The sequence below is a fragment of the Camelus ferus genome, chromosome 4, assembly GCF_009834535.1.
Source record: "Camelus ferus isolate YT-003-E chromosome 4, BCGSAC_Cfer_1.0, whole genome shotgun sequence".
In the NCBI taxonomy this organism is placed as follows: Eukaryota; Metazoa; Chordata; class Mammalia; order Artiodactyla; family Camelidae; genus Camelus; species Camelus ferus.
The window spans coordinates 29365368-29393267 of record NC_045699.1 but is presented as its reverse complement, the minus strand read 5'-3'; the positions used below and the strand labels follow the sequence as shown (position 1 = coordinate 29393267).

The 27900-nt window shown below is 36.8% G+C and overlaps 1 protein-coding gene across 3 annotated transcripts; it reads left to right on the top strand.

Moving 5' to 3' along the window:
- The first annotated feature begins 339 nt into the window (after positions 1-339).
- CD274 (CD274 molecule) lies at positions 340-23808 on the top strand. Of its 3 annotated transcripts, none has more exons than XM_032477716.1 (7): positions 340-756; positions 6968-7033; positions 7929-8270; positions 14142-14426; positions 16428-16535; positions 18048-18107; positions 19132-23808. In XM_032477716.1, exons 2-7 carry the CDS (start codon positions 6982-6984, stop codon positions 19152-19154), a joined length of 870 nt encoding a protein of 289 aa, XP_032333607.1. In that variant the 5' UTR covers positions 340-756; positions 6968-6981; the 3' UTR covers positions 19155-23808. The 3 variants fall into 3 exon arrangements, with proteins under 3 accessions (XP_032333607.1, XP_014416021.1, XP_014416016.2); XM_014560535.2 differs by having other exon boundaries at positions 340-759; XM_014560530.2 differs by lacking the exon at positions 340-756 and adding an exon at positions 1117-1380.
- Positions 23809-27900: the final 4092 nt, after the last annotated feature.

The following is a 27900-nucleotide window of genomic DNA, read 5'->3' as shown; positions in this document are numbered from 1 at the left end:
GATAATCATGACCAAACTAGTAGGTCTTGAAATCTATGTCCTGGGTCTTGACTGTCATTTTTAGAAAAATAAAGTTGATTAAATAGAAAATATCACAGGGAATAAGGTTGAGAAAACTATACACTATTCCACTATTTGGCCCCAAAAAGAAATATGAAAGAGGAAGCGTCTGAGCTGAATCTCCAAGTCCATCACAATTTTATTGAAGCTAAAGAGAATTTCACATTCCCCACCAGATTTTAAAGACAGTATTATCATCTGTACTTTTCTAGGTTAAGAAATAAAAATAGGTGATATTCTAAGAATGTAAAAATTCTTACTTGTGAAGCAAATGCCATAATCAAGTCAAGGACATCTCAGTATTCATCCATTATGTAGTATTTAGAATTGCAGTTGAAAAGAATAAACATGAAAGGCAAACAATGAAGAGTCTAATTTATCAACTTAAAGTTACAAAGAAAGAAGTAAGAAAGAAAGGAAAGAAGGAAGGAAAGGTGGGAGGAAAGGAGGAAAGAACGAGGGAGACAGCACTAGAGAGCCGGAGAGGGAAGAGCAAGGGTGAAAGCAGCATCTAGAAATTCAAGTAGTGGGGGTGCTTTCTGTCAGCACCTCTGTGTGAGTCACGGGGTTTCAGCTTGGGCTCCATCATTGATCCGGAGTTACCAGAGGATTTTCTTAACCTTCACCTAGCGTGTGCTACCCCAAGCTGGATCTCAAAGACAGCAAGATAGCAAAGATCCCAAACATTCTTAAAAGGTGGTAAGTCATCATGGGAAGTTACTTTAATGACAAAGCAATTGAAATTTCACTATGTCGAGGAACTTTGAGGAAGTGACCAAATCCACTTTTTAAAAATATATTTCCTATTATACATACACTACTTTCAAGAATAAAAATCGAAGGCATGTGGGCCTGTCATTTCACTTTCTATATAGTGTAGATTTATATCAGGTTATGTCAAGATGATTTTTTTACAAGATGGTCTTGTAAAAAAATGTTTTATCAGAAAAGGGGGAACCTCGTGGCAGAATTTAGAGTGCGGATTCTAAAGGTAAAACCATCTGAAATCATCTCAAAGACGTGGTTTTGTTTTTAAACCTTTGTTTAAAACATCAGATGTTGGTTTGTCTTAATCCTTGAAACTTTTCTTTTACGGGAACCGGATTAAGTTTCACTTTTGGTTTCCATTACTTTGTTTTTTTATTCCAAGAATGAAAGTCCAAATTTACCCAGCCAGTGTCAGCGGGTTGGATCTGCGTCAGGGGTGGGCGGGGAACTCACCGAAAAAGCTAAGCTTATTAGCTGCCCGCCGCGGGGGGTCATCACTATCCCAGGCTCAGCGCCGCAGCCTCCGCGCCAGCCTCGAGTCCCCGTTCGCAGGTAGGGAGCGTTCTCGCTCACAGGCCAGCATCTTTGGTCATCTCGCTCGGCACTTTAAAGCAGACTGTCAATAGCCCCTTTCTTTGGGGTGGAGAGAGGAGAAGGGAAAGGGGAAGCGTGATGGTTTGGGTGCAGTAGAACCGATTACCTGACAAGGTTAATAACAGCAAGGAACACGTTTAGCCTTTCACTAGGCGGAATTCAGTTTTGCTTAATGTCAGTCTTGTAAATACATACATGTTTCTTCATGTTCATGAATGTGGCCCTGAGGTAGGTAGCCGGCGCTTGAGGGAAATTCCTAGGCTGGAGATCGGGACACTTGGGTTCTAGTCCACCCTCTGCGGCTCACTAGCAGTCTGCTGTGGGTCAGTCATCGCACCTGCAGCATCTTCTAAAGTTCCTTCGTGCTGTGAGAGCCAGGATACTCGAACTCGAACCGAAGTTCTTCGCTCTATCTGTTCTGAGGACCTAAAGTAGTCCTGAAGATGGAAGAAAGGAGCCTAAGGGGGAAAAATGTTTCTTAGATGCATTGAGCTTAGCCTGTGTCAAAGCTGAGTTTGGATTTGTTTTATAACGCAGAGAGCACTTCATGTATCATTGTTCCACCTTGTTTTTTGCACCTAAGGGGAATGATTTTCCATGAATTAAATTGCTTTCTAAAAATGTGATTTTTTAAAAAATAGCTACATGCCATGGCTCTGGATAATCAAACAAAATTAATCCCTCATGCTGGACATAAAGATTATTTACAGTGGTTCGCTATCTTAGCCATTCACTGAATATCATTGCATATAAATCTCTGGACGTTGATGATTGTTTCCTTCAGATTAACTCTTAAAAGTGTAACTACTTGATCAAAGTCTGGATGTTTAAAAGGCTTTTTGATACAAATTGAAAATTGCCTTCCAGAAAGTTTGTTCCAGTTCACATTGACAGTTGACAAACAGTTTTTAAGAACTGTGATACTCTGAAAAAAAAGTTAGCCTTTTTTTTTCAGTGGAAGAGAGTAGGCAGAGGTTACAGGACAACAAACAGAGTGTGTTCTTAAAAGAAGCCACAGAAATAACTGTTGGGAATTGAAGCCACATCTGGGAAATGTACAAGAATGTCTCAGTGCAACTGAGGGGAAGGAGTCTGGACGCAGGGTTTTGTTGAGTACAATAGAGTTTGATATTTTAGTAGAGGTTTAATAGATCAGCTCTCTTGATCAGCTCTCTTTTAGTAGAGGTTTAATAGATCAGATCTCTTAACCTGGTGGTTTTTCAGTTCACTTGGAGACCATTTTCCAACTCCAGGAATTTTTTTACTCAGATCGTAGTTCATATACACCAGGTAAAATGCAAAGGAGTCCCCGAACCAACAGATATCAAGATACTCCTTGCTTCTCTTTTTGAGAACAAAAGCTTGAGTTCTTTCCCCTTTTTCCTCCTACCCATTCTACCTTAGGGAGACAGAGTAGTATCAGTTCCATAATGGTATACAGGGTTCTCCCAGGGACAAACCTAGTTCCTCATCCTAATGAACCATCACTTCTTCCCTAGTTCACATTTCCTTACTCTTTCAATGTCTTAGTTTTTGTCTGGGAATTCAGATACACCATCAGAGTTTCTTACCTGAAGAAGATGTTCGTGTTCTTTTAGACCAATTGCCCTGATGTGGGATTTAGAAGTCAAAGACCACGTTTATTCACATGGTCTCTATCTTTTCCTCCACTGTTCCCCCCACTAACAAAGCCTGCACTGCAAGGGAATGGTGCCTTGTTGGAAGAGGAGGTATAGTGAGGAATTAGGTAAATATCAGATCTAATCCATCACCTTCCAGTAAACTTTTATTACCTCTAAAAATTTCAGCCAAATTTGTTCAAGGATAGGAATTCCAGCAGAGTATGGCATAAACATTGGGAAAATTAGTTGTAATTCACGAGTGGGTTTAATGTCCCTCTGTTTTATTCAGTGGTTCTTTCCTTGGAGTTGAGGGTATCTTAAGTTTTCTTCTGCCCAATAAGTGTATTTGTGTTTATGTCATATTAGTATTTTATAATTGTGGTATAACCGACTCTGGTTCGAGGAAAGGACACCAGATAGCTGCTGCAGCATCATTTCAATGACCTTTGTGTTATCACAGACCTGGCTGCCATCCCTATTCCCATGTAGAGGGCAGACAAAGAAGAGAAGTAAGAATTATGCACCTATCACTAGCAAGAGGAGGATGATGACTTATTTTATCCTTTTTGTATGTGTGTATATATATATGCGTATGAAGGATTTGTACAGGTTAGTAAGAAACCAGTAAGATAAACAGGCAAAAAAAAAAAAAAATGACCAGATAATTCACTAAAGAACTAATACAATCAACAAACCCATGAAAAATTCAAGTTGTACTTTATAATTAAATTAGGAAAAAAAATTTTTAAACAATACCTAGTGCTAGGTGAAGACAGAATGTAACCAGCACCAATTATCCACATGTATCACGAACCAGGAAAATGTTTTCTCCTTATTCAGCAATTCCACTTGGGGAAATCTATCCTTAGGGCCTAGCCTGGGACCTGGTGCACAGGAGGTATATAACAAATATTTGCTGAGTACACAAATACTTAGGATATTTTTAAAATTGGAAACAATCCTATACCTAATAACAAGGAAACTAAGTATTATAGGATGACTAAATAAGATGCTTATGAATATTATGTAGTAAAATGGAAAATGTTTATGTCATAATATTAAATGAAAAAATGGATGTTAAGTGTATAATAAGGTTACAGCTATTAAAAAAAAAAGATTCATAGGGGAAAAGAATGGATGAAAAATACATACTGAAATGCTCACAGTGGTTGCAAGTTTTCTCAGCCTTGGCACTGCTGATGTTTTGGGCCAGGTAGATCTTTGCTGTGGGGCCTGTCCTGTGCACTATAGGATGTTTAGCAGCATCCCTGGCCTTTACCACTAGATAGTAGCACCCTCTCTCTCACCCCACTAACAACCAAAAATGTTTCCAGGATTATCAAATGCTCCCTGGGTTAAAGTGATGGAATTGTCAGTAATTTTCCCCTTCTTTTCTCATTTTCTGTAATATGCTTATATTACTTTAATAATGAAGAAAAACAGAAAAATAAACAAAGGCTATTATTCTTCCTCAGCTATGATGTTGGAGGTTCTGGGATTCTTCCCATTATACTCCTTTGTCTGCCAAACATTTTGCAGCTTGGCAAGATGAAAAGGTTCATTAAATTTTTAAATTAATTATTTTACTAAGGTATAATTGACATATAATATTAGATTAGTTTCATGTGTACAATATAATAACTTAGTATTTGTGTACATTGCAAAATGATCTCCACAATAAGTCTAGTTAACACCTGTTACCATACATAGCTACAAAAATTTTTTTCTTGTGATGAGAACTTTAAAGATTTACTCTCTTAGCAATTTTCAAATATGCAAAACAGTATTATTAACTATAGTTGCTGTGCTGTACATTACATCTCCATGACTTTTTATTTTATAACTGAAAGTTTGTGCTTTTGACCCCCTTTATCCACTTCACACCCCTTCTGCCCCTCCCCCATCTCTTGTAATCACCAATCTGTTTTCTATATATTGGCTCATTAAATTTGGGGGGGGGGTTATTCTAATGAAAGTAAAACATATCCATTTATTTGAAAATTTGGTCACAGAAAAACACCAAAGAAGTCATTCACAATCTCATCTTCCTTTTTTTTCTTTTCTCCCATTCTTTCTTCCTTTTCAAAACTACAAAGAGGTGAAAACCTGCCTATCCTTCCTCTAATTTCACTCCTAGGAATAATCACTGTCATCATTTTGGTATGGATTTTTCTGTGTATTTTCTATGCCTAAACACAAATTTTTCTCTCTTTTTTTTTTGACAAAAGTGGTTTTCTGATACACATACCATTCTGCAACTTACTTTCTACATCTTTGCAAAATCAACACATCTACATGCATTCTGTCCTTATGGTATGGCATTGTATGAGTATACCAAAATTTATTTAACCGTTTAGGCTATCTAGGGTATTCCCAGCTTGGGACTAGTATTAGAAATACTAATCTCTTGACATCTATTGCTATACATGTGTGTTTTTGTTTTTGTTATATACATTTCCAACAAAGGAGAAGTGAAGAGAGGAAGTGAAAGCTAATATGATTTACGTTTAAAATTTTAATGACAATTACCAAAGTGACCCCCAAAAGGTTATACAACCTCACATTCCTATCATTAGTGAATGAGAAACCCCATTTGTTCATATTCTCACAAATGCTAAATATTAGCAGTCTTTATAATTTTGATCAAGTTAGTAACTGAAAAATGGTATCTCATGTCTTAAACTTTCACTGTTTTTAATGGGTGAGATTGAGCATCCTTTCCTATGTTTAGATGTCATTTGTATTTTTTCTCTTAACTGTATATTAAAACTTTTGCTTGTGTTCCTATTGAGTTGTGTATAGTTTTCATACTGATTTTTAGGAGCTGTTTTTATATGCATAGCATAAATCTTCTGCCTTATATATGTGTAACATTGATTAATTGATCAGTTGTGAGTTTTTGTAATGGATACAGAGGTCAAAGAGACCCTAAGAGGGAAAAACTGACTTTCTTCTCAAAGTGTAAATATGTATATAACACAAGAAATAAAATATGTTAATAAATAAACAGATTTGCTGTAGTACAAAGCTCCTTTATTTACTCCTCTGCTGAACTATAAGCTCCAAGAAGAGAGTGGTTTGGTTTTTTTTTTTTTCCCTACTATTTATTGCTATATCCCTAATACCTAAAATAGTGCATGGCACAGAAGAGCTCAATAAATGCTTGCTCAAATAAAGAAGTAGGATGACAAAGAGGATGACAAAAAAAGAGTAGAATCTAGGCAGATACCCCTGAAAGAGTGTCTGTGAGTCATTCACATCTTAGTATGAAGTGGTTGAATCCAACTGTTTCTCCTCATTCCCCCTGCTACTAGTGGAATCAATTTATTGAGGGAGTATAATTTATAATTTGGAATAAGTGAAGGACAAAAGAGGAGCTTTTTGAAGGATGGCACCTGGGGGACCACTGGCATGGTTGGAATAATGATTTGGAAGTGGCAGAGATAACTATTTTGAATTGTTAAAGGGTAGGATGAAAGTATTCAGCTGTTAGGAAGAAAAAAAGGCATTGAAGTGTAGGAAATATGCAGGTCAGATTCTCCTTGCCTTGAAATTTTGTATAAGGCAGTTTGGATTTCTTGATATGTTACACTATAGAAAAAACATAAAATAGTTGAGAGGATTTTGGTGTAATATTTTATTCTTGGCGTTTTCTTAGTGTACAAGTTTTTTTCAGGCCTTGTAATTAAACTTACAAATTCTCGAGATAGTACCTTTTTTTTTTTTCATTTGGCTTTATATGGCTATGATATATTAAGTGAAGGTATTGAATTTCTAAAATTCCACGCTGAATTTCAACACTTAGAAATCAGTCATTGTCTGCTTATCTGAAGACTATTTCAGTATGAACTGCCAAGCCCCATAATGTTTGGGTATTAAATTATTGAGTAAAGCAGTTTCCTTTTTGTGTTTTCCATAATTAGGTCATTCCAGAAAAATGAGGATATGTAGTGTTTTTACATTCGTGGCTTACTGTTGTTTGCTGAAAGGTAAGACATGAAAGGTAAAGATCCTTTCATTAGGTTTTGTATTTTAAATATTTTAACTATAAGATAAAAACAAACAATAAAAATGGATGTAATTTTTTATAGAGGACATTCTATTTTTCCTTCATTATAATTCAAAAACATTTCATAAGCCCATTTCACTGGACAAAGATATAGAATGTATGGACACACTGAAAGAAACAAAATTAACCCATATCCTTTTATGCATTACTCACTATCCATTATCCATTTCCCAAGGATAATTACTGAAAATATCTGGGGAAATGACCTAAGAGTATACTTTTACATGTTTGTTTTAAGCAGGGGCAGGATCATTCTATCCACCTTGCTCTATGACCTGCTTTTCCCAATGAGTATATCCTAAGGAAGAATTATAGTATATACAGAGCATCAGGATAACACAGTACTGGCATCATCCTGAGACCCTCCCTAAATCTCTACTTTCATGTACCTCCAGCCTGACAACTGATTAAGAATTTAGGGCAGTAAAAAGCCAGGACTACTGGAATCTATGATGTAGACTACGTAAAAAGCAAATAGGTGTCTAGTCAAATGACATTCTGGGGTTGTCCAAAGTCTCCCTGGTTATAAGTACCCTTATAATATATATTGTTCTATAGTATAATACTGTAATAGTTCTATAGTAATATATGTTTATGAATTTTGGGACAACTTGTTTAGCTAGTTCTATTATTCTAACTAGCATCCTAAAATATGTCTTAAGTCCACTGAGTAAAATACTTATTTCAGGGAAGTAGGTCCTTAAATGCAGTTATCACGTCAGTGACCAGACAAAGCGTTTATAAACCCTGCGCTCATTTTATAAATTTTTTGAGGAATTTGCCATCTTCTGAAGATTGGTCATCTTTCTTTTCAGCATTTACTATCACAGTTCCCAAGGACCTGTATGTGGTAGAGTATGGCAGCAATGTGACAATGGAATGCAAATTTCCAGTAGACAAACAATTAAACCTGTTGGCATTAGTTGTTTACTGGGAAATGGAGGATAAGAAAATTATTCAATTTGTGAATGGGGAGGAAGACCTGAATGTTCAGCACAGTAGCTACAGCCAGAGGGCCCAGCTGTTGAAGGACCAGCTCTTCTTGGGAAAGGCCGCACTTCAGATCACAGACGTGAAATTGCAGGATGCAGGTGTTTACTGCTGCTTGATCAGCTATGGAGGTGCCGACTACAAGCGGATTACTTTGAAAGTCAATGGTAAGACTTACTATAGTTAAAGAGGCACAGCCTTTATTAAAACCACATTCCAATGTTGAGAGCTTTTCATTCCTGGAAGTCCAGCCTTTTCACAGCAGCAGTCTCTTCATTCACTCATTCATACAACCATCCAATGAGCATTGCTTGAGTACATACTGTTTGACAGTCCCTGGAATTCCCCAGGCAAGCCTGACAGAGCCATGTTTCATGTTATGTTCAGTTTTCCTAAAAATAAATTCCTAGTCTTTACTTTATTATTATAAAAGTAATACATATACTTGCAAATAATTCAGATACCATGGAAGGGAATAAAATAAACCGCAAAAGTGTCTCTTCTTCTTTCACTACTATCTTCCATGGCATTAAAAGATAATAATCACTCTTTGTGTGTACTTCCAGGAATTTTTAAATGCAATACGCATTTTTTAAATTTATGAGATCTGCCAGCATTTTCTTTCCTTCGAATCTCTCTATGTCAAACCCAAATAAATATATTAAAAGCAAACCTCATTGTCAGGTTCACATGCAAAAAGACTTGAAGTCAATCTGTGAAGTCAAAAAAAAAAAATCATGTCAAGTATTGAATAAACTCTTCTTCCTCAGATAGTATAAATTATGCTCACTGGGCACACGTTCATCTTAAAAATCTATACCAATGTTACCTTGGAGTGTTGAAGAGAAACTGTGAGTGTCAAATTCGTGGGTACTGACCTATGACTATGACATCAGGTCACCTGGGTTCATAGTTTTGGGTTGTCTCTAGCTAAATAAAGGAAAACACCCTAGCTAACTACCTTTGCTTTCACTGTTAAGGTTTATAGAGTTGAGGGCTCAAAGGATCCAAGGCAAAAGCAGTTAATACAAATGCCCAAAGAACAGAAATTCCTCCAAAGGATCTTCTGCTCACATAGTTCTTATAGTGATACTCTTGTCATTTGGACCTCCCTTCCACAGTCTATTGAAATCTCTTTCTGATATTGAACTGAAGTTTATCCTCTCAAGTTAAAGTTTTGAGATTATCTGCCTGCTTCTTTTGTTTACATGATGACCTTTTAATATGTGACTAAAATTAAATCTCAATCCTCGGTCTTTCTATTCCTGGCCTAAGTACCATCAATCTGAAGGTCAGTAATATAAGTAGAAAAGTTTATGTTTATCATAGAGGGATAACTAATAATTATAAACTCAAAATCAAAATTATATAGGGAGTAGGTGAAATGCATCTACTTTATGGTACATTGCTGTATCTCTAATTCTAGCTCAATGTTTCTGTTGTCAAGAAAAATATCACTTGCCTTGTGGCATAGATTTAATTTTAATTGTATCTTACTATGTGCTTCTCTAGAACAGATATTTATGAAAGCAAGCTGCTGGGATCCCAGGTAGGGATTTTCAACTTTTCTTCAGTCCATCAGCAAACATCAAAGCATACTTTGTTTCAGGACATTAAAGAAATTATCAAGACTTAGCTCCATGAACAGTCAGCATTGCTGGATCTCAGGTGGGGAGGAAGAGCATAAGTCTGGCAGTCAGATAGAAGGAAGTATAGGGTGTAATTTCCTGCTTCCAGAAAGAGTCTCTCCTCAGCCTTTAGGGAGTATGTAGAGAGTGGGACAGCTGTCCCTGTAGTGAGAAAGGGTGTTCTTCTAGGTTATCTGGGATCTGTAACGTTGCTTATGGATTTGTAATTTCTTTTGCTATGGTTTGACACAATAGGAACTCTTTCGGCATTGATGGTTTTTCCAAGGACAGATCTTTGATAGAACAAAGGAAATGACCAACCGGATTTGAGGATGTGATTTGTTTGACGATTCCATTTTGTATTAAAAATTACTAAATTGGCATCCTGGTCCCAGTACATCTAGTTATCATTTGCACACAGTGGTCTTGAAGGTTGAAATGCACTGAAAGCAAGATAGCCACCAAGTTTCAATTGCATTGAGGCAGTGTCACCAAAGAAGTTTGGTGACCATCTTGCATGAGCTTTACAACTCAAGGAAGTAGAACTCCTGAGTCACCTCCACATGCAAATAATTTCACAGTAACGCCAGCAGGCTTCTCTTCCCATCACTGCAAACATTTGGTAACACAGCTTCCCCACAGGGAGTTTACTCACCATGGGATTTCAAAGGTGAAACATTTCGAAACTGAAATTTGAAAGCATTTAGTTTTAGATTAACTCAATTATTGTTATCACTTTGGGTATTATTGCACCTTTAATGTTTGTTTAAATTCCAGACACTCAGGCATCAGACTTTGAGTTGAATTTTTTTTCCCTTAAACATTGAAACTAATAGGGAAAATGAAATGAGCATTTATACTTTCAAGAACTTAAATGGGATTAGGCAACTGAAAGAACAAATTATGTGTAGTTATCCTATTAAAGCTAATGTGTTCATTGGACCAAGGATTAACCACTATCATTTCTGACCAAGCCCATCTCTCCCCCACATTCATCAACCAGCCCTGTTTAAGTTTTCCCTGTAACATTTATCCTCATCTAATATGTCATATATATATACCTATATATTTCATTATCTCTCTCCTTCTAGAATATATAGTCCACAAACACAGAGATTTTGTCGTTTTGTTCATTGCTATATCCTTGGGACTTGGCATATGAGAGTAGTAGTGTCACAATAACACACAAAATATATTTGTTGAATGAATGCAATGAATGAATGAATGACATATTTCCTCAAATAGGATAAGCCTAAAATTTTTGAAACATGGATACATGAAAATTTATTTCTAAGACTGTTCATCAGGAGCTGTCAGTACTTTCTAAAGAATGCCACGTGAGTGCATTTAAATGGTAATACTCAGAAGAAGAGCAGCTCTAGCAGTAGTAGCCGTGGTAATGAACACTTAGGTCGTGCTTACATGCCAGGCCCTGTCCTAAGCAGTTTGCCTTTATTATCTCATTTAATCCTCAAATGACTCTGTGGAGTAGGGGCTTTATCAGGTCATGTTTTTCACATTTTACTATCCTTGAAATCTGAGTGTGTCTTTCAGTAAGTGGCATTTTAGATACAATGATATGTAGTGTTATTCTTCTCATTTTATGAATGAGGAAAGTGAGATCCAAAGAAATTAAGTTATTTGCAAAGTTCATTCTCCTGTCAAATGATGAAACCAGGTACTAAACTCAAGCAATCTGGCTCTGAAGTCTCTGCCCTTAACAACTAGGTTTTATTTCCTGTATTTGTACCTCCAGAGTATATATTGAGTGGTACATTGACTTCAGAATTACTTTTCAGCTTTTTGTGGTCTTGATAGAACAGTTGCATTAGCACATGTGTATGCTAGATCTAGTAAACCAGGAGTCTGAAAATGTTTTTGATTACCTACCCTATCAGTACAGCATGTTAAAACTAATGTGTGTGTGTGTGTATGTGTGTGTTTATAAAGAATTTACTTGTGCTGATATATAGGGTTATATCATAAGAAATTGGTATTTTTAAAAGGTAAAAAGAAATTGAACATCATCAATTTCATATAATTCAACCTAATACATTGTACATTTTATAAATGTACAAAAATAGACATTTTAAAAGATAAAATGAAAATTTAATAAACAATATTTTCAATGTCTTACTAATTATGATGGTTCACTATCATTAGCTAATATATCAAGGCATAATATACCTTAGGTGAAATTCTCTTAACAAAGGTAGATGGTCTTGACAATCTTGAGATTTTTTTAACCAATACCTTATCAGTTCCAATTAGGTACCTACCGTCTTACTTCATAAAGTTGTGTTTACCACACTCCTGTCACTTCCTTTTGGTTTGTATTTGAATTATTGGTAATATCTTCAATCCTGTTTCTTTGTGGGAAAATTTAAAATTAGTTTTAAATTACTTTAATATTTAAATTAATTCATTACTAATAATTGATTAATTAAAAGTAATTAAGTGTTCATTTTGTAAGCAGGCTAGTTTAGTTAAAATTAAATGAGAGAATCTGAAAATCTATAATATTCCCAAACAAGTCACTGTTCTCCCTTTGGTGTTAGAAAACTCCCCTATTTTTGTAAGACCCACATATGGCACACAAAGTGAGACCCAGTGTCAATCAGTCAAGTTTATTAAGCTTAGATTATTAATTTTTATGATAAAAATAAATATTAGTGGAGGTTCTAATACTTTCTTGTTATATCCCAATACCTGTGCCCCACTTGAGAGACTAATGCAATGGGTATTTAATTAGTGAGTAGAATGAATCCACTAATTTATTGGGCCCTTAGAGGTAAGCCACATTTAAACATATGCTCAGGCATGAAACAACATTCTCCTTTATTCTTATTTCTTTAAAAAATGATAACAGAAGAGTAAAAAATCAAATATTTTACCCTCAAAGTTTACTACTAACTGATTCTACGCTTGGAATTTTAATTGTCTAGAAATCAAGCTATGTAGTATAAGAACCTGTTATGGTAATATTATTTCATAAGGTATAATCAGTGGATTCATTTTTTTTTAAAAGTTTCTTAAACATAACAGATACAAGGTTGAGGACTCAAGTTCTCATGAGAACCATTATTTATGTGGTTTGAAATTGTGATTATGTTGATTTCCAATGTTTCCATTGGTGGTTTCATTGATTTAAGAGCACAAAAACATCACATCATTATTTCAGTTTTGTTTGATCGTGACTGTTTTGTATTAAATCTCTAAAGATATCATATCACAAAACCATTGTTGTGTCTTTGGTAAAAGAGTGGAGAATTAAGGCTCTAGGTGGACCACTAGTGATTACACTAAAATATTAAGAGTAAAATAAAGGTTATACCAACAGAATAATAACATGTTCACATACTTGTAATGAATAAACATGAATAAAGTTCAATATTCAGTACATTGGATATCTCAATCCTAAAAGGGTCCCAAGCTAATGGTCTAAAATTAATTAAAATTTCTTCCTCGAGTATACTTAAATGATATATTAAAATAACCAGCATAAAAACTTTAAAAAATAAGTATCATAACATGGTATTCTAGATGAGATCCTAAAACAGAAAAAGGACATTATGGAAAAACTAGTGAAATGGAACAAAGTGTGAAGTTTAGCTAATAGTAATGTGCTAGCATTGGTTCCTTAGGACAAATGTACCATGGTAACGTATGAGGTTAACAATAGGAGAAACTGGGTGGGAGGTATGTGGGCACTCTGTACTATCTTTGCAACTTTTCTGTAAATCTAAAACTATTCTAAAATTAAAAAAATACATTTAAACTTTAAAAAGTATCATTTAGGACCATGTATCAATTTTTACAATGGCATAATGTTGTTTTCATACCTAATTTCTTATTAACCTAAAGTTGAAGAAGTGAATGGCACATCAAAATGAGATTTTCTGTTTATTAAATAATGTATAAGAAAAGAGTGCTGGACAGTGCTGGAAAGGCTTATGTTTATAAAGACAGATTTACAACAACAAAAAGAAAAGATCCAGAAATAAATTTAAGAAGAAATGGATTGGCCCTTTGTAAAAACTATAAAACTTTATCGAGAAACATACAAAGACTTGAGTAAATGGACAGACATATTTTATGTTTGGATAGAAAGACTGCTGATTTAAAAATAACAGTTCTCTTTAATCTGTACATTTACTTTGAGCCCAATGAAAATAGCAATATGCTTCTTATAGCAAGATAGTTGTTCCTTTAAGCCCAAACTTGGCTCAAGTATAAATAGAAGAGATGAGGCAGAACTACCAGGTATTTCCCACATGCTGAGATGTCTGAACATTAAGCTTATTTCTCTGAGAACAGCCTGGATTGACATTCTTTCTAAAGTAGACAGCACCAAGCCACATGTCTCATTCCGTGCTAAGCTAAAGCCATGCCTTTTTGCTCATGACCTAGCTCCATACCGCAAAATCAACCAAAGAATTTCTATGGATCCAGTCACGGCTGAACACGAACTAACGTGTCAGGCTGAGGGTTACCCTGAGGCTGAAGTCATCTGGACAAGCAGTGACCACCGAGTCCTGAGTGGCAAAACCACCGTCACCAGTTCCCAGAGGGAGGAGAAGCTTTTCAATGTGACCAGCTCGCTGAGAATCAACACAACAGCTAATGAGATTTTCTACTGCATTTTCCGGAGGTTAGGTCATGAGGAAAACAGTACAGCTGAGTTGGTCATCCCAGGTAATATTCTGAATGTCTCAATTAAAATGTGTCTTGTACTGTCCCGTGGTATCTAGCCTGAGATGCCTGCTCATCGTAGGCATTCATTGTTTGTTAAATGAATGAATAACAACATTATATTTACAAAATGCATCCTGCTTCCTCACCTCCATTCAACCAAGTCATATTGCTACTTAATAAACATTCAGCAAATATTTATTGAATATGCTCTACATGCCAGGCATTGGGGGCTCATAGAAGATAAAACACAGTTAACACTCTCCAGGAAATAGATAAGAAAACAGGCAATCCCATTTCATGTAGGAAATGATCTTGTGGCTGGGGGACCTAGGGGATCACCTGAGAGGAAAGCTCAGCTCAGGCCATGTTTTAGGAATCGAAATCTGAGCACATCAGAGCTGCTTCTTTTCTTTCCATGGTTTCTGTGGCAGGAAGCAAATGGAATGTACTTTTCTGTCTTATTCCAAACAAGAGAGATCTTCCCTATCCCCTCACTCCCTGCCTCCCCCAAGGTAGTCTGTGACCTTCCAACTCAAAGCAGTCTGCTTAGTGCATAGGACATAAGGCAACTGGACATAAGTCCCTGGACAAGTGACTAGACTTCTATGTGCTTACTTTTTCTGATATAGTTATAAACTACTGGGCAATGCCATCATAGGGTTAAATTAGTTACTGTGTATGAAAATGACTTGAGATTCTTATTTTCACAGATTCAACTTTTTTTTTTTTAAATCTCACTCTCCTATACAATTGGGTAGGGCAGGATGCAGAGTCTGGTGAGAGGCTCAGATCTTTAGAGAAAGTGAGACTGGTGAGCATGATGTTACTATAAACCCAGCAGTGTTCCAAGAATCACTTCTCACTACCTTTCCCCCAGTAGATATTGACAGCAAAACTTAGTACTTCAGAGAAAACGACTTAAAAAAAAATTGGTTTGAAAAGTCAAACAATAGGAAACAACAATCCAGGATGGACCTATGAACAAAAAAGTTTAGAAAATTAAAGAGATGCTCTTACTTGGGTCTGAGTCACTTTGGCTTTGGTTGGAGCTGCACCAATTTGTTTCTGCCATCTAAAAGCTGTTTTATGACAGCTTATTTGTGAGAAGACCTAGGGTGATTCACCTAACTACTCTCAGTCTGTTTCCTCATGGGTACCCTGGAGGTTTTTTTTAAATGCCTGTGTCACCTAACTCTTAAAGTTATTTTTGAGACTCAAATAAAATAGATATGAACAGGCTTTGTAAACTGCAAGCCATTAGAGAAAGGCTGACTGCTGTTGTGAGTTTAGAGCTTGAACTAGGTAGTCAGGCATCATGGCTAATGGTGGGAGGCGGGAGTTAGCCGTCTCTGAGAGTCATGTGACATAAGACTCCTTTCCTTTCTGCATGGGACTGGAGACAGAGAGACTGGTGAGAAGTGCCAGTGATTAGATGTCCTGAGATATGCCAACTGTGGAGGAGAAAAAAGATAGCAAACAATGGTCCCCAGTCATGGCCACAGATATGGAGAAGTTGGAGCTCTTTGGCAGTGCTAGTTGGCCTTTGTGTTCCATCTTTGCCATGTACAGTCAGCTGCTAGGCTTTATAGTAAAGAATGCAAGAAATGAAATAATCGAGGCTACCATATAGTACTGAGCAGCCACTCCCTGTGAAAAGCACTTTATAAACATTAGTGTCACAAAAATTTCATTATCATTTCCATTTTATAGGCTGGTTAAAGGACTTGCTGGAGATCTCAAAGCTAGTGATTGGCACCAGAACTTAACCCTAGGTCCACCTGTCCAAAGCCTGAGCTGCTTCCAATTTTCCATGCTGCTCCTATTTTTGTATCTGAGGTATCTCAGCACTCCAACCACTCACTGGCCAGGAACTTTCAGTATTTAAGAAAATTAACCTGCAGCTAACCTAAATTAAACTTCAAAAATGATTATTCTCTTGGCCCATTCCCAAGAAGATTTTATCTTTTTATCAATTTCTTTTTCCTTTGTTTTGTTTTTCAGAGCCATATGTGGATCCAGCGAAAAAGAGGACTCACTTGGTGGTTCTGGGCGCTGCCCTGTTGGTTCTTGGTGTAATCCTGACAGTCATCTTCTGTCTAAAAAGAGATGGTATTTCCTTTATTGCATTAGTCTCCACTGGGGGTTGTGGAGAAATGTATGAGGGTGGTACTGTTTTCACAATGTCACTTAGTAGGCAGAGCCAGGAATGCTAAATCTGCTGATACACGCAAGACAATCCCATGTAATAAGGAATTGCCCTATCCAACATGCTAGGGGTGCCTCCAGCAGGAAATGGTGATTTATTCAATGCCTACCTCTTAACCTTCCCTTCCAGGGCCAACTTTCAATTATGCAAAGTAGGTTTTACCTATACCACCACACAAACCTGTGTGTCATCTCTTCCTCCAGTCCTGCTTGTTTTGCTGTTCTGCAGCATCACCCACATTGGAGGGTGACAGTGAATATTGCAGTAACATTTCCAAGGGAGTTAGAGTTGGATCATGACTGCAAGCAAAGCTGACTTGCCTCTCTGCGAGGTGGTGCACAGACATTCCATTGTTTCATAGCAGTTATAGTGAAGCTGTGCACGATTGCTGGGTGAAGATCATGAGTACAGGGGTGAGGGGTGAGAGAAAAGGTGTGTGTGGAGGTTGTCATACAGTTTCTTTCTGTCATGCAAATAACCACAGACTTACAGGAGAGAAAAAGCTAAAAAGCTTGTTGATTTCAGTTAAATTTGTCTTGCGTGAGTTGCACTGTTATACTGAGCTGGTTTCAGGGAGCTTTAAGTAATAAACATAGTTCATTATGTAGAGTAGTGATACTTTTACTGTAGAGTATTTTGCAAGATTTCTGCCTAAGGGTATTATATGCTTTTTAAGATAATTTTCATGTGTGTTTTCTATTTACCTAAGGGACCAATTAAAATTAAGGAAAATGCATCCATTCAAATAATTTCCTCTCATTTTAAGATGATTCAGATCAAACATTTCCCTAATACTTTGAGAAGTACACCAAAGGAGCCAATGATGATCTGTGTACAGAGTTATCTGATGTCAAATAGGGAAGTGAAAAATGGAAGGGAATTCCAGGAGTCATTGAGAAATTCCCTACAACCCCTTAAGAGGGTGGGTAGATCTGGGAAGTGGTGTAATTGAGGGAGTGGAGGTCAGCTTCTTCTAAAGAAGGAGTACTTAACAGAACTGAGACAATCGGGCAGAATATAAGGACCAAGTTTCAGTGACAGGAAGATCCTGAGATAGAATTGATTTGTTCAAGAGGTTGCTGTTGCCAACTTGCATTTCCATGTGAAAAATAATTAGTTGGCATTAGGAAGTGTTAGGAAATCAGTGTATAATAAGGTATCTCAGGATATGGTCCATCTTTGGGGTAGGGTTGGAAAATAAAAGTATATACACCTGAAGAAAATCTAGGAACAAAAGCATGTGCCCTAAACTGTTGAATTAACCTCAGAGGTTGGGACTCATGGAATAAGGAAGTCTACCAGATTTCCTAAGGGATTAAAAATGTTTCATAAGGACATGGGATTTAAACTTGAGTCACCGTGTGGGATGTAGAGTTGTGATATGTGGAAATAAAAATAACTTTTCTTTTTTCAAGTGAGAATGATGGATGTGGAAAAATGTGTCACCCGAGATACAAACTCAAGGAAACAAAATGGTAAGAATTTAGCGGGGATCAGAAGTTGAAGGAAAAGGAAACCAAAAGTTAAAGTAATAACAAGGAGAAAGTTATCAGCCTTACTCTCCCCTCACTTTACATAATGCTGACTGTTGGAACTACTGGCTCCTCTTTGCCTCCCTACTCAAGAACTATTCCCACAGTCTAAGATTTAGGGATGGCCTTTTGGGGAGGTGAGGGAAGGAGGCAGCTTCTCCCTGCTAAGTCTCTGTTGCTCTGCATCCTAACATCTCCCTGTAATAAGGGGACGAAGTTGATTTATGTGGATGGGTGATGATAGACAAATAGGTAGGTAGGTAGGTAGATAGATAAATAGGTAAAACTTGTGTATCAGGCACTATATTAACTGCTTCATGTGCATTACCTCATTTAATCTCCCCCTGCCATAAAATCAATTATCCCCATTTTATAGGAGAGAAAGCAGAGGGTCAAGAAGATAATATAAATTGCCCAAGAACACAAATCTAACAAAAATCAGACTTTGGGGCCCACTAGCCTGATCGCAGAACCTTACTCTTAACCTATTCACTTAAATCCATTTTACCACAAATGTCTACATTTACAAAAGATCAACGAAGACCTCACTGAGATGATTGAACTGGGAAGAAAGTTATAGTTAAGATTTCTAATTCTTTTTTAAAAATGTAATTAGAAACCAAACTTCACAACGAGCCCAAGTTTAAAGTCTGATTATCTTGGACAAGTTCAAGCAGGTTTCATTATGTGGCCCATGGCACTCATTTGTGTTGTAAAGCTAATGAGTGGATGTTGTTTGGAGCATCCTAGGGTGACCAACCATCCCAATTTGCCCAGGACTAAGGGTTTTCTCAGGACAGGACTTTCAGTTTTACAACCAGGATAGTTCCTGACAAACCAGAATGGTTGGCTACACTTTATCATAGAAAGGGAATTAGGCATAAATATAACCTGTTTCTTTCTCTTATTGCAAGTTTATTGTATCATCTAGCAAATATAACTTATGTTTCTCATTATCACTCTCCAGATCCCCAGTTTGAGGAGACGTAATCCAGCATTGAAACTTCTGATCTTAAAGAGGGGTTCTTAGCCTGTCGTTTGAGTTCGTCAGGGCTGAGCATGACCAGAGGCATGAAGTAGGCAGATGATGTAGAACTTAAAAGGCCCAAGCTCTGAAAATGGAAGCTGGGAAAGAAGAGGAGGAGAACAAAGGGTGGCCTGCAAGGAAAGCTTGGTACTTCAAAATGACTCATCAACGCAAATGAAAAGGAGGAAGGACGCTTCTGCATGATGAACCTCCACGTACAAACTGTCCATCACTCATCCTAGGAAAACAGGTTGAGATTCCCTGAATTAATGGTCAGTTCCTGCAGAAGGGCCCTTTGCCTTCACTTAATATTTTGTGTTGTCTTCTGGGTGATTGTGAGTCCTGATGTTGCAACACTATTTAAGTATGAGTTATTTCTATTTATTTTGAGTCTGAGTGGTCTTGTCATGTGAGTGTGATTGTGGGTGACTTCTTTTGAAGATATACTGTAGCCTAAGTTAAATCTTGTTACCAAACCAAACTTACTGATTATAGAATTGTGTGAGTCCAGTAGAATATATACTATTTGTGAAGTGCTTGATATACTTTATAACTATCAGCATATTGGAAGTATAGATAATGAACCACTTGTTTGCATAGGATATTACTTTATATAACCCATTGATACTTGGATTGACTTGAATAATCTTATTCTCAGACCTCAGAATAAGATGTTACCAAAATAGCTGTTACATTTAATTATCAGCTTTACAACTATGTATACACATAGTCTCATTTCATCCCTGTTACAAGGGTGTTGTGGTAAGCACTATTATTATACCCATTTTGCAGCTGAGGGAGCAGAGAGATAAAGTAACTTGCCCAAGACAATAAATAACAGACCTCAGATTTTCAAGACTGTCACCCACTGTCCTTTTAGAATAAAATTTACAGATGTGTTTTATTTTAAGAAATTAATTCATTCAACAAACATTTAGGTAGTGCCTTAGCATGTCAGTCACCCTGCCAGGCAGAGAGTCTACAGATGTGAGCAAGATAAAGCATCTCTCCTCAAGGAGCACGTAGTATAATGGGGACATCAATAAGAAAATGTAGCATGTGTCGTGGCTCCTGCCTGGCCTGGCTCGCGGGCGTGCTGGCTGGGGAGGGGGCCCAGAGCGAGGTTGCCGTGCCTGTCGCTCCTGCCCCGCCCCTCTCCCTCCCTCCTCTTTCACCTCCGAGGCCAGGAGGGAGGGAGCGGTGTGCCCGCCAGCTGAGCCGCCAGTCCGACCCTCTGTTCTGCTGTGTGAGGAGCCAGCTGAGCGAAGCTCTGCCCGGAGATTTAAGGAGAAAAAAAAAAACAAGTATTACTTCAGTGTAGTGCAGTATCATAGCATAAAGTAGTGGAGGAGAATGATGGTGTGAGGAGGAAAGTCTAGAATGCTGCCAGAGGAGGGGATGCTCTGGGTGGCCAGCCAGTGTGTTCCTGGACATTTGAAAATATTTAAACATTTCATTAATCAAAGCAGTTTTAATTTATGAGAAGTCAACTTTTTTTAAAATTGTGGAAAACAGCTCCTGAATTCCTTTTCTATCGTTATATTTACCCCTGATTTGCTTGCCTTTGTCATGCAATTTGATGCTTATTTATATACTGTCCAGAATTGTTTAGTTTTCTTTTTTATTTAAATACAATTGAATTTTGAATTCATACTTTTTCATGATTTAAAATTTAAAAAGTCCAATAGGGCTCCATTCCATCCTCTTACTCATTTGGTTTTCCATTCCAGAAGAAACCATTCTTGTCTTTTGTCTTTTTTCTTTCAAAGATATTCTATGAATATATGTGGAAATATTTGTAAAATGTATATACGTTGTTAGTTTTTTGCTCTTTTTCATATAAGTTGTAATACATTATGCATCTGCTGTGCACTTTGCTATTTTTATTTAATATACTACTTCTTATGTAACAGACAGAACAAATTTGAAGTTCCCAGGGGCTGAGCACTATGTCTTGTTTGTTTCTAAGTCATCTTTTCCATAGCCTCTTAGTATCTCTCATACAACTTGGTATGTGCTAAATAGTTGCTATATCTGCATTTAGACAATCAACATTTGTTGAGTACTTGTTCTGTGACTAAGTTTGGATTTGGTTCATTTTGTGTTTCTCAAGGAGAGAGTGTTTCTCAAAATGAGTTTTCCAGGGTACAGTGAGGTCAAACTAGCCCTAAAGGATGTCTTTATTGTTAACTCTGTATGATAGAATCCTGTCTGGAACTTGTTTTTTTCTGCTTTCTCTTGAGTTTTAGCTTGACTTTGATGTTGCACTTGCAAACTTACATGTTCTTTTGGGGAAATTTTAGTATGGGTACCTTGATCTTAGACCCTCATTTGTGCCAGAAAAGGCCCATGAGCTATGCCTGAACCCTTGCGTTCCACCAGTTCTCACCACTACACAGGCGTCCTAAAACATTGCTTTCCAAAGGTTCAGATGCCCTCTCAGGAGGTTCCAGACTATTTCTTCCCTCTTAGCCATCTACCTGACAAGGGAAACCTTTGCTTTGCCTCGTATCAAGGCTGAAGAAACAGACTCTCTAGCAGAATTCCTTCTGTTATCTTTTTTGTACATGTTTATGTGTACAATATCTGTTGTTTATGTGACAAGACCCTTTGTGTGAAGTACAAGCGAGGATTCTGGTTCAGCAAGATGTAAAGTCTATTTACTTCATTCCCAAATCTTAATGCCTTCTTGTGGTGTTGGATTTGCAAGGCACTTTATCCCTTTGTCTTATTTCATTGTCAGTGGCATAGGCAGAGATGATACCTAATTCTGCATTTGTCATTTAATAAAATATTCTTATTTATTTTGCTCCTCAATGAATCCACATGTCCATTTTCTTATTTTCTACATGTTTTATAAAACCATTCCCAGGTTAACATCCCAGTGGAGACAGTTACTTGGAAAATCTTCAGCCACCTTCTTAGTTCTCTTTTTCATAGCTTCTATGTTTACACAGCATACTCTTGAATCTTGTGTGATTAAAAATATCAAAATAATTTTTTAAAGGATTGAAAATTTTCATCCTCTCTCACTCAATAACTTCCTTTGGGACAATACCAAGAAAAGAGTAAAAATTGTGTCATCCAAATTGAAGATCTGAAGGAAGGGAGATGGAGAGGAGTGGTCGTTAAGAGAACTATAGGGAAATGAACGGGCTTTCCTTTACAAGAGTAATGTCAGATCAGTAGACATAGATATGCAAGGCTGTGCATATGAAGCTGGGTATATTTCAGTCATCAGTTTCTGAAAAGAAAGTGAAAAACTTAGAAGTCAAATTGAGGATTAAGACCTGGTACAGGTAGGACTCTAAGAAGATTTAATGTGTCAGCTAACTTGATTACTTAGTCATCAAGGTTACTTTAAAGAAACTTTTAATCATTTCTCTGAATTAGACACTATCAAAAAATGATGACTGTTTCTAAGAATATGTCAGATTCTAGGTGGTTCTAAAGAAAGAGTATTAGTATCTTTATAGTAATGACCATGATATAATATTTATGCCACTGCTAGAAATCAAAGCAATAAAAATGTGTGGTGGGCATCAGGATGTTTCACCTTTCTGACCAGTCCTCCTGGCTGGTTTTAGTAGTCATGGTTCTGGATGGAATTTTGTGACTTTGGGGGAGGGGGTCCAGTATTAAAGGAAAGTTAGCCTGAAAATGAACCATAAGCTTTCATTAAGCTTTTCCTCCAATCCATTTTACAAGCATGTGATTATCTGCCACAAGTGGGCCAAATATATTTTTATCTAAATATTTTAGAAAACTTATAGATTACTACCATTTTAAAAGTTAGAATTCAAAGTTAGCTTTTTCACTATAGATATCTCTGACCAAATTTGTGAAGACAGATACATTCTGGTTTTGTAACTTTTCCCCACTCCAGGCCCCCAAAGTTTCAAGGAAATTAATAATACAAACCAAATTACTCCATTATAATTTAAATATTTCCAGAATTATTTATATTTTTAAAGAGGTTTGACCAAACTGAACTGTTAGTGGTGGAGTTTTATCATTAGCAATTATGATAATTACCATTTATTGAGCATGTACTCTATGCCAGGCACTGGGATTACACACATTATCTCATTTAATGCCATGGGCTGGCAATGAGGCATGCCAAAAAAGGGCATCACATTTACCTGAAGAGCTACCAAATCAGGATAGTTAAGGAAAACTGAAGCATTAAAAAGGCAAAAATAAATAACTGCGTAATTACAGTGATATAATAGGAAGCTTTATTTAAAAAAAAAGTTTTTATTATAATTCTTGCTGCTTATTTACTTAAATATTTTTCCTCAACAGAAAAATATACAATGGCCATTTAAATGTTATGTGTATAAAACCATCATGTTAATTTTGTATGGAGAGTAAGTGGCCAAACATTGGCTGAAGTATACACTTCCCAGTTTCTTATTCTTGTGAAGCTATTGTATTTCGGCTCCATCTTCCACCAATTTATGATCTGACTGCAGATTCTATAGTAGAAAAATATAGTTGGATGGGCAGGAAGTTCGGAATATCCATTTCCATTCAAGAAAACATTACCGGTAAACAAATCCCTGACCTCCTCCTTCCAGTCAATGCGACCTCTCTAGGAGATCTCTTTTGGTAGAAGATAAGAATGGCTAATCCTGTCTTACCAAGGAGAGAATCAGTCTGGGGAGATGGGCAGCAGCGTGGAGTGTGGAGTGAAATCTCACTTATGACTCCAGGATTCAATTCCTACTCAGACCTTTTCAGCCCAGGTGGCAAACCAGGAAATGAACCTGACAGGGAGGGGAGGTCGAAAATGTTAAGACCCTAGGCCTTGCAGCAGAGACACCTACTACAAAGATAGACCTGAGGAAATAGGCAGCAGCATCCTGGTTGAAGGGGAGGTAAAGGGAGGTGAAGATCTACCCAGTCTCTAAACTTGCATAATCTCTAGGCTGGAGACTGAGCCAAAGGATCTGAGGATGACTACAATGGTGGCAAAACTGAGTTAGGACAGTGTTCCAGTGCCTCCATTTTGGGGCAGGAAAATTCTCAAGATAAGACGTAAAGAGGTTTGCCATAATGTTTTATGGCAGGACTGTGTTATATCTCAACATATTAATAAGATTTTTCTCTGTGTATTTCCCGCCACCTCTTCCTCCCTCTTTGTAGCCTGAGGGTCAGTTTTCCTCCCCCGTCCCATGCCAAAGCTGAGACAAAGAAAGTACCAGTGCTGATACCTGAAATTCCACTCTCATTTCCCACAGTTTCATTGCAAACATCTCAGTGGGTCCCAGTGCTCACTGGGCATCTTCTACATGTCAGGCATTTACAGGGCATTGTTGGGGAGTCAGAGATATTTAATGTGGCTCATGCCCTTGTGGAGCTTCCATCTAACTGAGGAGACAATACATACATTCAGGAAGAATCAAGTAATAAGTCAAGTGTTAGAGAAGATGAGACTTCTAAAAAATCAAGACAGAAGAGAGGACAGCAAATGCTGTGAAGTACAGAAGGGAGGAAATAGTAGGGACTAAAATGCCTTCACCAAGGAAGCCAGATTCAACTCAGACCCTGAAGAATGGAGAGGATTCCTACCTCGGATGGTGTGTGTGTTAGTCCATTTGGGCTCCTATAACAAAATACCACAGACTGGTGGATTATAAACAAAATTTATTTCTCATCTTTCTGGAGACTGGGAAGTCCAAGATCAAGGCGCCAGAGTGGTTGTGTTGGGGTCAGGACCCTCTTCCTGGTTCACAGCTGGCATTTTCTTGCTATGGCTTCATATGGTGGAAGGAGCAAGGGATCTCTGTGGGGTCCCTTTCGTAAAAAGACTAATCCCATTCATGAGAGCTTCACTCTCATAACAAGCACCTCCCAACAGCCCCATCATCCTAATACCATCATCTCTGACGGTTAGGATTTCAACATGTGAATTTAGGAGTGGTGATACCAACATTCAGACAATAGCAGTATGGAAAGCAGCTTCTTTTCTTTTCATACAGGATAAACTTAACTATCGAAGAAAATCTGTGATCCCTTACATTTACTTGATACAACTCCTGAAAAAGATAATTTGTCAGTATCAATCAAATTGTAAATGACCCAGAAATTCCATCTGCAAAAATTTATCCTACAGCTATACTCTCATATGTGCAAAATGACATATGTATAAGGATATTTATTGCAGCTTTATAACAACAAAACACTGGAAACAACCCAAATGTCCATCAAAAGGGAACTGATTAAATAAATGTGGTGGCACATCCAAAAAACAGAATACTGTATTAGACAGCCACATCAACAAACAAGGAAGTTCTTTCTGTTCTGACATGAAGCATCTCCAAGATATATTTATTGTTAGCAAAGTTACAGAAGTGTACAATGTGCTATAATTTGTACATTGTATTAATTATGTATACAACATGTATACTATGAACACTTTGCACAACAGGTACTTAGTATACGGTGCACACTTAATTTGCATATTATGTAGACTGCGTAATTTCAGATATAAATTTTGCATTTTTGAAAGGGCAAAAATGTAGATATATATTTGCTTGTATAAAAAACATATATCTGAAAGTATGCATGAGAAACTGTTAAAACCAGTTGCCTTTGTGGTAGCATATTGGGTCTATAGTGGGAGAATTTTACTGGTGTAACTTTTTGACTTTTGAATCACATTATTACTTATTCCAAATAAAGAAATTATAATTTTTAAAGTCTGAGCTCAATTATTTGTCTTCCAGGGACTTTTGTATGCTTTTAAGGAAATGATAACACTCATTAATGTGTAACGCCAAAATGACAGCTCTCATAACGTATAACACCAAATACAGACATCAGCAGTGAGGCAGTTTGAACAACTAAATTCAACCATTGCTGGATTTAAATCTGGACTTGAGCCCAACTGGACTGAATTTGTTTTTCGTTTATTTTTTCCCTATTTTTCACTGGTCTCACTCCCAGCACAGCCTCTAGTATGTGGATGCATGGTTAGTTTATTTATGTGCTCTCATTAAGCAGCTATGGGTTTGGATTCTCATGATAATAAAGGATACTGTTATAAAAGAATGAACACCAAATCAACCCTTTGTTTATGGTGCCATAGACATGAAATATGCTTCCCTAGATATGAACTAACTTATTTGGACCTTGGAAAAGCTTACAAGAATGATCCTAACTTATATTTATCCAGTCTGAGAATTGAGTTTAACACAAGTGAAGTTTTTGCATAACTGCAAAGTAAAGCTTTTGGTCAGCATTTTAGGGGCTATTGGTGGCTATCAAAAACCCCCAAGCCCAGGCTTCCTCTTGCAGCCTCTTGGCTTCTCCATGGGAAACTTCCGCTGTCTGCCCTCAGATCAGGCATCCAGACTTTCACAAGATGCAAAAAGCTGTTTTCGCATCAGTGCTCTGCAGTGGTGAAAAATAAAGAGAAACATCATGCCAAGTTACCAAATAGACAACAAAATTTACATAACTGAAACTGGTAAGAACTTTTTGTTGTTGTGAGAATTAAAGAAATTGCTGTGTCAGGAACAAGTAATGAAAAAAACTAGTGTCAGCAACAGCAAGTGACTAAGAGTAGGCTTCATCAATCAACCATCTCTCTTCCTTTTTGGACATAGATGACTTAGCAAGAATAAAATGGTCTCTTTCTAGAACACTGAAGGTGTTTGGGGACTTAACAACTTGATTAAATGATTCAGCACATAGAAGAAAAAAACGCAAAACACTAAAGGACAAAAACAACAAACACCTGTTTATATTATCACCACTTGAAAAGTTGCTTCATTCCAGGTGACTATGAAAGGGGAAAAAAAAAAAAACTAGATGAATTGAGAAATGTATATATATTTGGGAAGAGTGGAAGATGGTTCTAAACATCTGGAGTTGGTCAGACCCAGGTTCCAGTCTTATTAACTCTATGACCATGGGTATGTCATTTAACTTTACTAAGCCTGTTTTCTTGTGAGTAAAATGGGGTAAGGACTAAATGAGGCAGCATCTAGAGTACTTAGCACAATGCCTGGTGCTTAAGAAGCCTGCAATCAATTTGTGTATTTTATTATTAATGCCAAGAAATGGCTTATTAAATTATTTTAAGGTTAAAGAGCTATATGAATCCAGCCAGGCTGTTATTGTTTTGTATGACTTAAAATTATTTTTTAATTAAAGTTATTTACTATTAAATTTTTTATTTTTAAAAATAAAAAATTGAAAGCTGAAGTGTTTAACTTTTCTTTGTATCTTATAATTTAAAATAACTGAATTTAAGTTGTGCCAAGTTGAAGGTCTAAATTGATAGACTTAATAATTTTTTAGGGTTTTTTTAGTTTTATTAGGTAGAATTGTTACAATTTGACTGCACATATACAATGTATTGCATGTAAATATATATACACAATATACTGCACATATTTTTAAAATTTACATATATGTACTGTTCATTGTTTCTAAGAACATTTAAAGCTTTAGCTTTTTAAACTTATATAGTTATCAAAGGAGTAAAGTCAAACACAAAATAAGAATTAATTCAAAAAATACATATACCCTGCTATTAACAGCAACATTATTTATAATTGCCAAGATATGGAAGAATCATAAATGCACATCAATTGATGAATGAATAAAGAAGATGCAGCATATATATGTAATGGAATACAACTCACCCAAAAGAAAGAAGGATATTTAGCCATTTGCAGCCCTTCATTCACTTTTTTT